General features: G+C 42.8%; 2 gene segments (V, D, J or C); both read left to right on the forward strand.

Annotated features, from left to right (window-relative positions):
- LOC106737515 (Ig mu chain C region membrane-bound form-like) overlaps positions 1-7655 on the forward strand; it is a 52331-nt gene extending 44676 nt beyond the window's left edge. Inside the window, 5 exon segments of the C gene segment in view lie at positions 451-756; positions 1839-2147; positions 3293-3619; positions 5035-5204; positions 5335-7655. Of these exon segments, the coding sequence occupies positions 451-756; positions 1839-2147; positions 3293-3619; positions 5035-5204; positions 5335-5343 (1121 nt within the window).
- Positions 1-13863, forward strand: part of LOC102577049 (Ig mu chain C region-like) — a 110702-nt gene that overhangs the window by 46471 nt on the left and 50368 nt on the right.

The following is a 13863-nucleotide window of genomic DNA, read 5'->3' on the forward strand; positions in this document are numbered from 1 at the left end:
CCTGTCTTCATTGAACCCTTTTGCATCATGTTGCATCCTACAGCTGATTTATGAAGCAGTGTTCACTCTTCCTCTCCATGTCATACAGTTGTGATCCAATATGGTGCTTGCATTGCACCATAAGCATCATCACACTTTGAGGGACAATTCCTTTCGGTTTGAAGGAGTCAAGCTCTTCATTTCCAGGGGTCAGAATTTGCACCTTGGACACTTGGTGCTTCAATTTCATTGACGCTAAATCCTCCAGGATCACATGACTCTCTCTCCTCCCCTCCCCCACCCCACCCCACCCTACCCCCACCCCCCCCCCCCGCCAGCTTTTGGATTTACTTTAGTCTTCCCTTACATTCAGATTCCTCACTCTCCTCAAACACCTTCAGCACATCCCTGCCTCCCAGCATCTACCCTACATAAATTACATAGCAACAAAGTGCCAACCCTCTGTTTCAGATTTCCTGGAACCAGCTCCCCCACAAGTTACTGTCTCCCATGCGCCAGACATAGGTGGACATGAGAAACTGACCTGCTTCACTACTGGCTTCTACCCAAAGGACATAGACATCTATTGGATGGTCAAAAAGGAGATGCAAAACTGCACCTTCAAATCACCTCTGGTAGCCCTAGCTGATGGAAAGTTCCAGCAGACTTGTGAGCTGCTGATCAGTGCAGAAGACTGGAGCACGGTGGATACATACACTTGTATTGTGACCCATAGCTCCCTTACTGGAATCCTGGAAAAGACCTTACGCTCCACTGGTAAGTCACCAAGTGGGGATGGGCTCTGTAGGCTTGCCAAGGTCCCTAGAGAATGGAAGTGTCCAATTCCCATTGCGTCTGATGCCTAGGAAGTTTTTCCTTCTGCCTTTCTTCTCTTCTTCCTTTGCATCCGGTCATCATTCCACTCTGAAGATCTTCCAGTCCAATTCTCTCAGATTTCCTCTTTGCAATATTGATCTCAGTTTAGAGAAAAACATGTTCCCCAATGTATTCATCTATGATTTTATAATACCGTATCAATTATCAGGCATCAGTTTTCACTGAGGTGCAAATTCTATTCCACCTCTAGAGCACCTAAGTGGTCCTTTGGTACCCAAGTGCAAGCCTATTCCACACAGCTTGAGCCCCCCAAAGAACCATTAAGAGGTCAACATTTATAGCATACCTTTATCTTAGTCTTAAAATAAGGCAGTGAGAACATAAGACAGTGAGAAGGAAGAGAGAACATTTTTTTTTTTTTTTTTGCATTATGAGTTGTTCAAAGACTTGAGCAGAATAGAGTAGGATCACACACTGGCACCCACTAGATGAAATAGGATTTGCCCCAGTGCATGTCAGATGATAGTTCTCCATTGACTGTTCTTGTTTATATAAAAGCCATTTTTTTTTATTCATAGGCATCAGCTCAGCTCTCTGTCACCAGGTATCAAACTACAATTATTATGTCAGATCTTGATTGTACTTAAAACCCAGTTCTAAATTCTCAGCTGTCAAGTCTGACATTGGAGCTGGAGAAGTCTTTGGAAGGAAGCGTATATGGCTATAGGCACATTAGATATCCAATATATTGATGGCCTGACAGCAGTGTTAATTGCAGATACAGCTTAAATTATGTCTCTGACCCAATTCCTGTCCACACATGAAAATCTCTAGATTACACTGAGTGGTACATTGAACTCAAGAGAAAACCAGTTGGAAGGAAAATAAGTATTGAAGCATAAGGATTAGCACAGCTCAGAAAATCACACCACTAGTACTCTTGTGAAATCCCCCATGCTTGGTAAATCCTCCCCCTGGAATGGCATTATCTGTGACCACTTTCTTCGTGACTACTTCTGCAGGTTGGCAGATCTCAGCAGCAAACTCCAGTTTAATAGAGCCCCCATCCTTGAGGGAGCTCTTTGTCAATAAGACAGCAGCTGTGACATGCAAGACCCAACTTGTCAATGCCAGCATCCAGTGGATGATGAATGAACAACCCATGGACTTAAGGGCAGTGAGGTCAGAGGAGCCAGAGAAACAAAATGTCAGCACCTGGATCCAGAGCTGGCTGCAAGTCAACCTGAGCGAGTGGAATTCCACCAAGAAGGTCAGCTGTTTAATCACGAGTAACCAGGAAGAAAGAAAGTTGGATATCAGCTTAAACCATGGTGAGAATGTAGCAAAATGGTCTTTCTGACCAATGGGACCCATTAAAGCCTGTGTATTATCTCTCGGAAAGAGCCTGAATTTACTGGAGTTCTTCAAATGACTCTGGGAAGAGATTGCAGAGCTACATTTTAGGATTAGGGAATTATCTAAGGATAAACTTTTTATCAAGGATAGGGGAAAAAATGAGAGATGGACTTTTTGGGGATAGGTGTAGGGAATAAAGCAAGAGTAGAGTGAAGAGTAGAGGCTTATTGTTAAAAAAGCAATCTGGATATGGATCTAAGGATTTAGGATCAGGCATCTCATTTGTGATGCACTTTTTTAAAGTCAAGAGTAGTCAGGGATAGTCTTCTAAAGTCTGCCATACTGGTATGGGTGACAGACTGTAGGACGATGGAGAAATTAGTGACGGTGAATTGCAGAGAAACACTCCATCTGTGTCTGGAGAAGAACTGTAGCCTGAGGGAATAAGTTTGAAGATGGGCTGTATAGGCTGGAATTCAGGGACTAGCTTGGACTGGAGTGAAGAGGAAGGGTTAGTATTAGATGAGAGAATAATAGACCTAAAGGGAAGATGTGGAGGGTGGACACAGGAGGGCTTAGAAATAAAGGACTAGCAAAGGAGGAAGGGCTATGGGGGTTCAGGTCAGCTTTGGGGTAGGTCAGTAACTATGGGGTACATTTTAGGGTATAATCCTGAATGAGGATGGTTAGATCATAATCTTGCTGTTTTAAGGTGTGTGCTGTACAATGTATATCCCTTTCTTGATGAGGGTAGATAGGCAATAAATGTAAAGCACCATTGGGCACTTAAGGAAAGGGGTTGAGAGACAGTTGTGGCTCTAAAAGACTTGTAATGTCAGAAAGTGAGTGGTGAAGCCTTCTTCAGTAGCACCAAACATATGGGAGGTGAAGGCAAGCAATACAGGGGAGAGAAGGGATGGATGGAATGAGACTTCTAACCTAATGGTAAATGAATATCATACACTGACTGCCTTTCTCTAAAAAGCATGTTAAAGCTGAGGAATCAACATTTCTTGTGTGATTCTGATTCTAAAGTGCTCGTGACACTTTATACCTATTTTTACCACCCTTATTCATTACACGTGCTTTCTCCCCACCCCACTTCCCCCAAATCTTGCAGGCCCTTGGAAGGCTCCAAGCACCTATCTCCTGCCTGCATCCTCTGACACTGCCTACAAAGACCAAAGCCTCACCCTCTTCTGCATTATCAAAGACTTCTACCCAAAAGATGTCTCAGTCTGGTGGCAGAAGGATGAGGTGCCAATCGACATGGACCGTCAGCCTCAGAATGACCACCCGAGCTGTGACCACCAGAGCCAGCGATGTTCCCTGGTCAGCAAACTGGAGGTGTCCAGGACAGAATGGCTACTGGGGACTACCTACACCTGCCTAGTTGCCCACATGTCTTCTGAAGTGATTCTAGAAAGAAGCGTTAATGCCTATACTGGTAAAAACGTGTCTTAGCACTTCCTTCATCCCAGATTATTCCATTCAGGTCTCTCCACGCAAAAAAATCCTCTCTGACTCTCCATCATCCCATACCATCCCTCTAAACTCTTGGCCTCTTACCTCAGCCCTCATGTTCCAGTTTTACTTTTGCTAGACAAAGGCTTTATCTGTTCTGTGTATATTGCATGTGCCTATTAAAGCAATGACCCAACTGCACTGATGGGAAGCTTTCATATTTATGATCTTCTACCTCTTCAACAAGCATCAGGAATGTATGAATACTAAAGTTCATGGACTGCAGGTGGGACAGGAGGGGATTAGTAGTAATGTTATCTCTGTGCCAAGGAGCCTAGAACAGAACTATCAAAGATGCCTGTGAACTTGGTGTTATACTTCATTTCCTAGAAGTATCAGACTTCTGTCACAGGAACATATATATATATATAGGATTGAAAACCTCAACCTAGTGGGATAGCTGGGGGAGAAAGTATTTTCTTAATCTCTGGACTGGATCTCATCCGCATCTCAGTCCCAAGCTTAGTTCTGGGATGTTAGACAAGTTTCTCAGAAACTTGAAGTTCCACACAGTCCCTGGAAAATACAGAATACCTTTATCTCTCAAAATCAGGTCCCAGTTCTCTGTTTTATAACTCCTATGGAGGGCTTTGGAGATAAATATGTATATGGAATTGAGACACTGGAGCAATGGAGGGAACTTACCTCTTCTGTCATACTAGCATAAAATAAAAATCCCTCTAGTCATAAAACATACGGAGAAAGCAACAGTAAATGAATGGATAGAGAAACATGTAGGACTTCAGGAGCGTGGAAAAATTAGAAGTTATGTGGGGATGAAGGGGTCAGGTGTATGTGATGTGTAGGCAAATAGGTGTTTGAGGTGCGTGACAGACTGGTTGCATCATATCATGCAATGGATCCAGTGTTCCAAATCCACATAAAACCACTTGCCCATCTCTTTCCTTGGCAACTGCTTTGTAATGCTATGTTTAACTGATCTGGCCTAGTGTTTCATTGAAGAGACTCTTTTGGGTACAGGATATCAACATGAAAGGAAAGAGAAAGGCAGAGGGGAGGAAAAATGAACAGAGTAAGTAAGTATTCCTAGGATCAATGTAATGAATTGCTTAGAATAACGTGTGAAGATAGAATCATCTCCCCCAAAATGATGGCCAGTTGTTGAGATTTTCCAGAGATACTGCCTCAAGGGGAAAGAGAGTATCATTATCCCCCTGGGACACTTAACCCTAGAGCTCTGGAGAACAAAGCTCTAATGTAGCTCAGTCTCATATGGGTTTTGCCAACACAGGTGGATAAGAAGTTAATTCTGCTCAAGGGGCATTAAATGAGCTCCATTGAATAAGTTCTTTCCTCTGCTTCTCTGACATGATCCAGACTCTTGGGACTGCAGCATCATGAACTTCAGTCTTTGTGGCTTCCGAGATGACAATGAGGATGACTACACCGAGCTGGACGATGGCAACTGCGTCTGGACCACAGTCTCTACGTTCATCGCCCTCTTCCTTGTCATGCTTTTCTACAGTGGCTTTGTCACCTTCATCAAGGTGAAACGGGGGGCCCATGAGTGACTCAGAGCAAGATAGCTTGACAGCCTTAGGCTGAAAACAGAAAGTTTTTTATTTCCCTGTCCATCTCTCTGGATATGCTTATATCTTCCTCTTTCTCTTTCCACAGGTGAAATAATTACAGCTCTGCTTAAAAGGAAGAAGACTGGAGGGAGCCAACCTCATTCTCTCCCTCTCTCCCATTCTCTTAGCCCTTTTATGTTCCCTTGTCTGCCCATGATGGCATTGTGTTTGCCTCAAAGGGAACAGTTGTCCTACCAGAAGTGAGAGCAGAAGAGGAAATGTCTCTCCGTCCATTTTAGCAAGGACATTTTTCCACATCTCCCAACCCAGTTGGGGATGGGAGTGGATAGGACTCCAGCTGGGGCTGTATGGATAAAATGCTCTCTTCCTCTTCCCCTCAGCTTCCCCTTACCAGCTTTCACATTCCTCAGAAATACCTTCTCTTCACTCCCCAGTCCTGAAAGGATACAGGAGTTGGAAGGGGTGGGCACACCATCTTCACCAGGAGATCTGATGGGCAGGGCAGAGTACCCCCTCCGTTTCAACTTGTCCTGGGTCCCATTTTGTAAAAGCACTTGCTTGTGGGCTGCATCTGCCCTAAGCCCTCCCACAGAGATTGAATCCTAAAGAAACCATCCCACTTCTAGTGCCCCCACCCCACTCTAACCTCACAAGACCCATATTGATTTCCCCACCAGATTCCCCTGTCTTCCTCCAAAGGTACCCAAAGCAGACCTGTTTTCTGAATGGGATCCTTACTTGCAACAATTCCATTGAATGAGGCAAATGTTCTGGTTCAACCTCACAAAAACTAATTCAACCCAAAAAGACACCACCTCATTGTGGTTCTCCCCAAACCCAAATTACTCCAACCTGTGCCTGTTCATCCTCTCCCCCAGAAAGCAGTCCATCTAAAATGGTTTCTTCATTTTCCCAGCTCCCAGAAGGAACCCCAAACCCAGAGCTCGAACAAAGCCCAAAACCAGAAACACATTCTATGCCTACAACAATAATTCCTAGCCACCTTCGATTGTCCAACCCTAGCTCTCTTGCAGCCACTCGGTTCCCGTTATGTTCTCCTGTGCTAGTTACTTGTATGAAACCCTAAAGATTCACCCCATAACACAATACTTTCACTGCCATGAATTATAACATAGGGTGGGCATATTTCATATGAATAACTGACTGAATTATATTATTGCATTGCTTTTAGTGGAGCAGCACTGATTTTGGTAGCTTTGCCTTAGCCTGTTTCAGTGCGTGTTGCATGGGCATGCCTTATATGCAGTTGCATTGCCTTGTACTATACTGTAGTATGGTGCCATACTATATGATATTATATCTCACTAATTTGAATTGGCCTGTTGCATACTAGGTAGCATGTTGCATTGTCCAATAGTGAACTTATCTGCAGTGATGCTGTGCTGAAGTGGATTATCAGGTTACATGCTATGTTAGATTTACTATTAATCTTTTCTGTGACACCAGTGCTCATGGAAGAGCTGGGAAGGACGCCCCATTGTCCTAGACAGGGCATAAGCATAGATTAACAGACCTGTCCAAAAGTCTTTATACTCTACCTAGACCAGACTTATGTGTGGATGGGGAAATAGCTATAACTCCCCAGCAGAGTAAACAATGTGAAGACAGCAAACAGCGAAATTGGGGGAAGAGGTGGGGCATCTGAAGGAAAGATAAAAGGGATGTGACAGGGGAGAAGGTAAGAGGAGGTAGATAAAGTGAAGCAGGGTGACAGAGTAAGAAGCCCCTCAGCACACAAAACTAAGTATATTCCCAGCATTCAAAGCTTTGTTTAAAGTTCCTGCACTGCAGTTGATTCATTCACACTGCAACAAGGAGTTGTATAGCAGCAATGGCATGGCATGGCATTGAGTTGCATGGCATTGCCGTGTCTAGTTTCATTGGGTCACGTGGTACTGAGTTGCATTTCCTGCTTTACGCAGAAATGTGCTCATGCACTGTCACGGAAATATCAAGGCCTCCATCATGGAGTCCTGTGCTCTGCAATTGAGAGCAGCTGCCTCACTCAGTCCCATTCTTCAGTTGATCAAGTGCCATTTTATGATCTATTAAGGTCCTTTGTCCTCACTGCTCCGATTGGAAGGTTCCCCCAGAACCTCTATCATCTGATGGTTAGAAACTTGCTACTGCTTTCTAGCCTACATTCACTCAGGTCCAGTTTATACCCCTGTAGCACTGAGTTACATTGGTTTTGTTTCATGATATCACAGTACATGATATCAACTTTGCATTGTGCCAGCATTAAATGGGGCATAGTCTTATTCCAGTCTATCACATTAAGCTGCATTGTATCGTGTCTTAAGGCAAAACATACCTATGTATTGTAATATGTACTTGAGTTGGGGATTCCTTGTCATTCTTTTGCTTTTAAATAAAAACTATTATGACCCATTTCTGCCTCTTGGCTGATGTATTATCTTCACACACACTGGAGACCTAGAGGCAGTGAAAGAATATTAATATGCTACAAACATATAGAAGTTGATTGTTTGATGGGAAGTTGAATTAACTCATTGATACATGACTCAGATGATCTGGGTTCACTTAGCAGCTCAGCTACAGGCTTTCCTGTTTGGTATTTGTCAAATCACTATATTGCCATGTACAACATTTTCAGAAGTTTTCAAAAGTTACACTACTTAAAAACCAGAATCCCACTTATTCTTGGCTTCAATAGGAGTTATGTTCCTAACCTGTTTGAGACATCCTTTGAGTGTCCATTGGCCTTTTTAAAGCCACCAAAATGCCTTTAAAATTTTCATGCTCTGGGAACTTCTAAAAAATTTCAATCAGAGACTCTAAGCCTTAAAAAAAATTCCACCCAAATTCCTTTTCTCCCCAAACTTATCTGATAGTGATAAACAATGCACAGAAAAATCTGCGTTCATTGTGGGAGAGTTTTCTTCAACTATTAGTGTAAGTCAGTAGTAGATCTCTAATTTAATATTTATTTGTGTCTTTTTGGAAATGTTAAGCCGTTTCCAAAGGCAACAAAATCAACTTTCAGGAGACACAAGGTAATACGATGTATTGAAAATCAAACCACTTCTTTTTGAGGCTCTTGTATGAGTTTAGTTGCCTATCTTTACCACCACCACCCCACTGCCCGTCCTTGTTGCAAAAAGGTGACAAATTGTCCTTCTAACCCACATGAAACTCTCTCCATTTCATTGGCCCGTCTTTCTATCTTGTCTCTATATTCATAGGAATATGAATATAGGAATCCATGATCTTCTGATTTTCCCAAACCAAATTTAACAGCCAGTTGGCAGCCTTGGCACAAAAGCAAAGGGGCATCCATTGGCTTAATAAACTTCAATCCTGGACGTACTTGCTGAGACTTGTAGCATTCCCCAGCCTTTACTTTCCAACTTCAATTCTTTTGGACTACCCTGGGTGCTATTATAGTCTCAGTGAACAGAAAGGTCTTTTATTATATTGTGTGAGTATATTTTTTCCACTTCTTGTGGCACAAGTTGCGGGGGAATAGGAGTGAGAGGCCGAACTCCTGGGTTTTATCCCTGGGTCAAGGGGTACAGAGAAGTTCCTGTTGGAATAGTTGGAAGTCAGGATTCCTGAGTTTTATTCCTTTCTGCTCCATTGAATTGGTCATGGAGACTCAGTGTCTTAGTTTTCCCATGCAAGGGTTGTGGGAGCTCCATGAATAAAACCTTTGGTTTAAAAGGTTAAACCAAAGCAGATGGTTATCATAAACTACAGCATGTTTTTAATTTTGTTTTTCACCAACAAACCCACAATGGTTATTTGTCATCTGCCTTATCTAACAAATTTCCAGTGCTGAGCCCACAAATCAAATTTGCCCCTATCAGTGCTGGCATTTCTGCCCCAAAATGACTCAAAGGGGAACTATCTGGTTGCAGCTGTTTCGACAAACAGGATGCATCTGTTCTTAAGGAGGTTAAATAATCCAGTCCAGATGTTGCGGACAGCTCTTGGCTTAACCACCAGTGTCTTACAGCCTTAGATGCTAGAGAAAACACCTGCCACAATTTCAATCTTCCTTAAACTGGCATCTTTGCTTCTGCTTTGAAAATGACTCAGTGACTCATGACAGACAAACAAGTGAATATGAGCATCCAGTACAATGCTTTAGCTAAGAATGACACAGCATCCTAAACTGTATAATCAGGGGAATATCAGCTCTTAATGGAACTGCAGTTTATCTCAGCAGGCTTGTTAGAGGAATTCTCTTAGACTCCCTTAAATCCTGATGTAGCACCAATAGCTGAAAAGGATAGCAGTTCTGCCTTGTCTTTCCATGAAATATAAGACTTGTTTTCAGAGATCCCAAGTCTTGCACTGGCTGCTGTGGGCTTAGCCACTAGGCAGCTCTGTACAGGATGTACTTCCAAATCAACAGAAGGCAATTCCTTGTTGCCATGTTAGGTAAAAATAGTTGGACTGAAAGGAAACTAAAGTTAACAACTCACATTTTCGTCTACTTGAGTTGATAGACTCCAGGGGAAATGCGCATAAGGTTTTATAATCACAAGTGGGCAGCCATGTGAACCTTTAATGCATTCAAAACGTGTTGGCCTCTGCAGTGAGGTGGCCTGAAAAGCCAGGCGACAGGTTGGCTAGCTAACTGGATGCTTGCATATGAGACTGAATAGAGGGGTGGCCTTAAATCATTTTATTTTAGAAGTACAAAAGTAATGAAGAATGGGAACATCAAACAACAGATTGAATTGGGATACCCTTATTCCAGCATAGGGAATATCCTTATCCCTATACACGTGCACAAGTACCCATACCGCCATGGAGGCACACACAGGGACTCCACTCTCCCTTCTCTGCTCATTAAAGCAGAAACAATAAAAAACTGCCAGAGAACTTTCTCTCATTACTCCAGTTGCCTGATGAGATGGAAGGCAGGATAAAGCTGGACAGATGTGATAAAGAAGGACCTTGAGTGTTGTCCATCTTCTCCATAGCCAGAAGCCCAGCAATCATTGCACCTGTGAGAGGCACAAAACAGAGAGGTGAAGTTGTTGCCAATCATATCTCTTCTCCAGGATTTTCTCAGTCTTTTTTAACTGGAGAAGGGGCTATTGCCACCACCCAGTATGACCTCACACATAGCCTAGGGTAGTGCTTCTCACCCCAAAAGTGTTGCAAGAATATACAAAAGGGTCATAGACAAACTTTAAAAATGGATTTTCCTTTAAAGGAGAAAAACATGGGAAACTGGGATTTTTTCCTTGCAGGCTGGAATTCTGCCAGCCTGTAAGGGGCTGCTTCAGGCTCCCCTGCCCCACATACTGGGGCAGAGGGCAGTGGGTCTGGAGTGAGGGGCACTAGCAGGGCCTGAGGGTTGTTTTCTACTTAAACTACAGTATTTACTGGGCTGGGACTGGCCATTGATGTTTACAAATGGGTTCTGGTACAAAAAAGGTTGAGAACCACTGTTTTAAGAGATGTTCCTCCCTTGGCAGATGCAGCACTGCCTAACATGCTGGTGGGTGTTGTTTGTCTCTTCATGCTTTTTGGTCTACTGCTCTATCCCCAATGTAGGGGATCACCAAAGCCCTTCTTCCCCCCTCCCCTTTTTTTTAACATGCTCATTCCCCCATGCTCTCTCTCTGCTTTGGGAGGTCCTGCCAAGAGTTAAACACCAGTTGGCATGGTCGTAGCAACCATAAATACTCCCCTTGCTTCAACAGTGTCCCACCAATTAGATCAGCCCCTCAGGCCAATGCAGGACTGCTATCATGTTTTGAGTGGGCACAGAACCCAGTACAAATGGGCTGTGATCTGCAACTGTCACTCAAAATAACAATGGATATTACTCGATAGCTAATCCCACACACACAGGGAGGCTCCTCCTGCTACCCATGCCATGAGATTGCATATAACTGAGAAAAGTGTTCCCTTCTGACTATTGCTATGGACCAATAGCTATTTATTATAGAGTGTGCTGATGTTGAATACTGATAATTGATCTTGAATTACTGATCCCTATATTGCTGGTTTTAATAGTCAATGACTTAATAGAGAAGTGATTTGAAAATCAAGGGATGTCCACTGATCACCACTCATTGATAAACAATTACTGACAAATCAGTACGTGATAATAGTTTCCAGAAGACTGGTGGTTGCCATTGGTCCATTTTAATTATTTTTTTTATGTTTGGTAATTCCTCATAGATCTTGCCACCTATTTTTCATTAAATGCTGATCAGTGCCTATTAGTTATTAAAAGCTAATGACTGACTAATGACTATTTGTTACTGCTGAAAACTCATTACTAAAGCAGCAATAAATACAAATTGCTGACTACCAAGTATTAATGAATGATCAAAAATTCTTGATCCTTACCATTAATTGAGAGTAATTCATAGTTTTCTTGAACATTAGTTGGACTGGCAAGAGATTTATAAAACAATGATCCTTGCTTGTGGATTACTAAACAGAGGTGAATGACTCGTGGCCACTGATAAATGGTTTCTAATGATCAGTTGATGTTCCAATACAGATAGTTTACAGCTGATGATTAAGTATTGATGGAGGGTTGGTAGTCAACTAACAAATCAGTATTGATTATTGATCACTAAACACTAATTGTTGGAGTATAGCATGAAGCCTGATCATGAATGCTGGAAGCCATCATTACCTTGAACATTGTGACACCAGTGCTATAGCACAGACTGAGCAGGAAAAGAACAATGAAGGTAAGTGTTGTCCAGAAATTTTCAGGGTCTTCCTCTCCTTCTTCAACATAATCCCCTGGGTTCAGCACCACAAAGACAGGAGCTAGGGACAAGATGAATATCCAGTTAGAGTGGCCTCCACTTTAACCCTGCATGGACATTCATGCCTCAGGAGCCGCAAACATGCTCTGTCACCCTACAACTGGAAGGGAGTTCTGTGCCCATCATGAAAGACAAAGATGCAGGGAAACCTCCAATTTTCAGTTGTAGAAGGATCCTCAGGGATTTTGATGCCCAGAACCCATTTAAAATGATTTCCATGAGGTTCTTTAGAAATCACAGCCATCAGCTTTTACAAAACCTTTCCCAAGCAAACCACTCATAGTCAATAATGCTCTGAAATAGAAAATGATCTGGGCATCACCACCATGTCAGTCAGTGGCTTTGTGAATACCCACCCAAGCACTAACAGCTCCCCAGTGCTTTCCACTGTAAGCCTCAATGGTACCACCTCCCTAGCAGCAGAAAGGCCCCCATTATTCTCATTCACAGTATGTTGGTGACATAACAAATATTCCCACAGAGATCATAGCTAACTTTTCAAAAAGCTCATTGAACACTAGTAGGTGCATGATTCTGCGACCAGGGGTTTGGAGGTGGGCTCAGGATACTTGGCTTCCATTCCTGCCAGTGCCATGAACCTGACAAATCTTCTATTCAAAAGCTTGTCCAACTTTATCTCAATCATACAGTTGGTCCAATAAGAGATATCGCCAAAAAATCCTTGTCTCTCACTTAGGTCCTGGACCAACATGGCTACAGCATCAGTTCAACTCTACCGTGGAATTGTTGCGTTATTCCGTGAGTCACTTCTCACCTCTTTCCTCCTCCTACCCATTATTTGATTTGTTTGGACCATAACCTATTTAGGCATGAGACATGGAACTCATTCACTCATATACACATATAGTTCCTAGACTGTTGGAAGGCTAAACTCAGTTGAGTCTTCTGTATACGTCCATAGTGCACATAATGACTGAACCATCAGTACCCACAAGATGCCAAGCCACAAACCTTTCTCCACATCAAACCCCAACACATCCACTCACACTACTTTCCCAAAAAAAACCAATCTTGCTTCAATAAAGATCCTGATTACTTTATGAGCGAGCTATTAAGTCGTGGTGGTCTGGGATAGACCAGGAGTGATCCCCATGACCTGAATGATTCCTACCAGTCATACATGCCCTTTATCCTATGTTCTTGTAGCATGAGCATCTCTCTGCAAGGGTCTGAGTTGAGAACTTCTCAGGACACTGCCCAGTAAGGAGACCTTTTAACTCACCACCAGCCTAGACTCTATTGGGAAACAGTTCCCTGGAGCTGGACAACCTTACAGTATGCACTTCTCTGAGCTTTCTATATGTGCTGTGGCCTGGCCATCACCCCCAAAGGTAAATGTTATGAAACTTCCTCAATTAACATGTGGTTCCATTTGATGGGTCATCAGATTTCTAGTCATTCTGCATCTGAGCCAGAGGCCAGGAAAAATGGGAAGCTTGGCTTTCTGACAAAACTAATAGTATCTCAGGGTTGGAAGGTAAATTAAGGTCATCTGCTCCAATCTTCTTCATTCCTAAACCATCCCAGACAGAAGCCAGTCCACTGGGTTACAACATGAAAGATCTTGGTGTTATTCCACCTACATCACTTGAGCCAAACAACTTCATCCCATAATTTCAACCTCTAGCCCCTGACTTCTGGTTAAGTTAAAGCAGAAGTTTAAAGTAAGATGTTCTGTCATGATCAAGAAGCCTCCAGTATGAAGAATCTACCATACCTCTAGATAAATTGGTTTAGTTGTTCTTCCCCTCACATTCAAGAGTTTTCCTCATGTTTCTAGACTGAATCTTTCTGTTTTG

Source organism: Alligator mississippiensis, chromosome 7, assembly GCF_030867095.1.
Source record: "Alligator mississippiensis isolate rAllMis1 chromosome 7, rAllMis1, whole genome shotgun sequence".
Classification (NCBI taxonomy): Eukaryota; Metazoa; Chordata; order Crocodylia; family Alligatoridae; genus Alligator; species Alligator mississippiensis.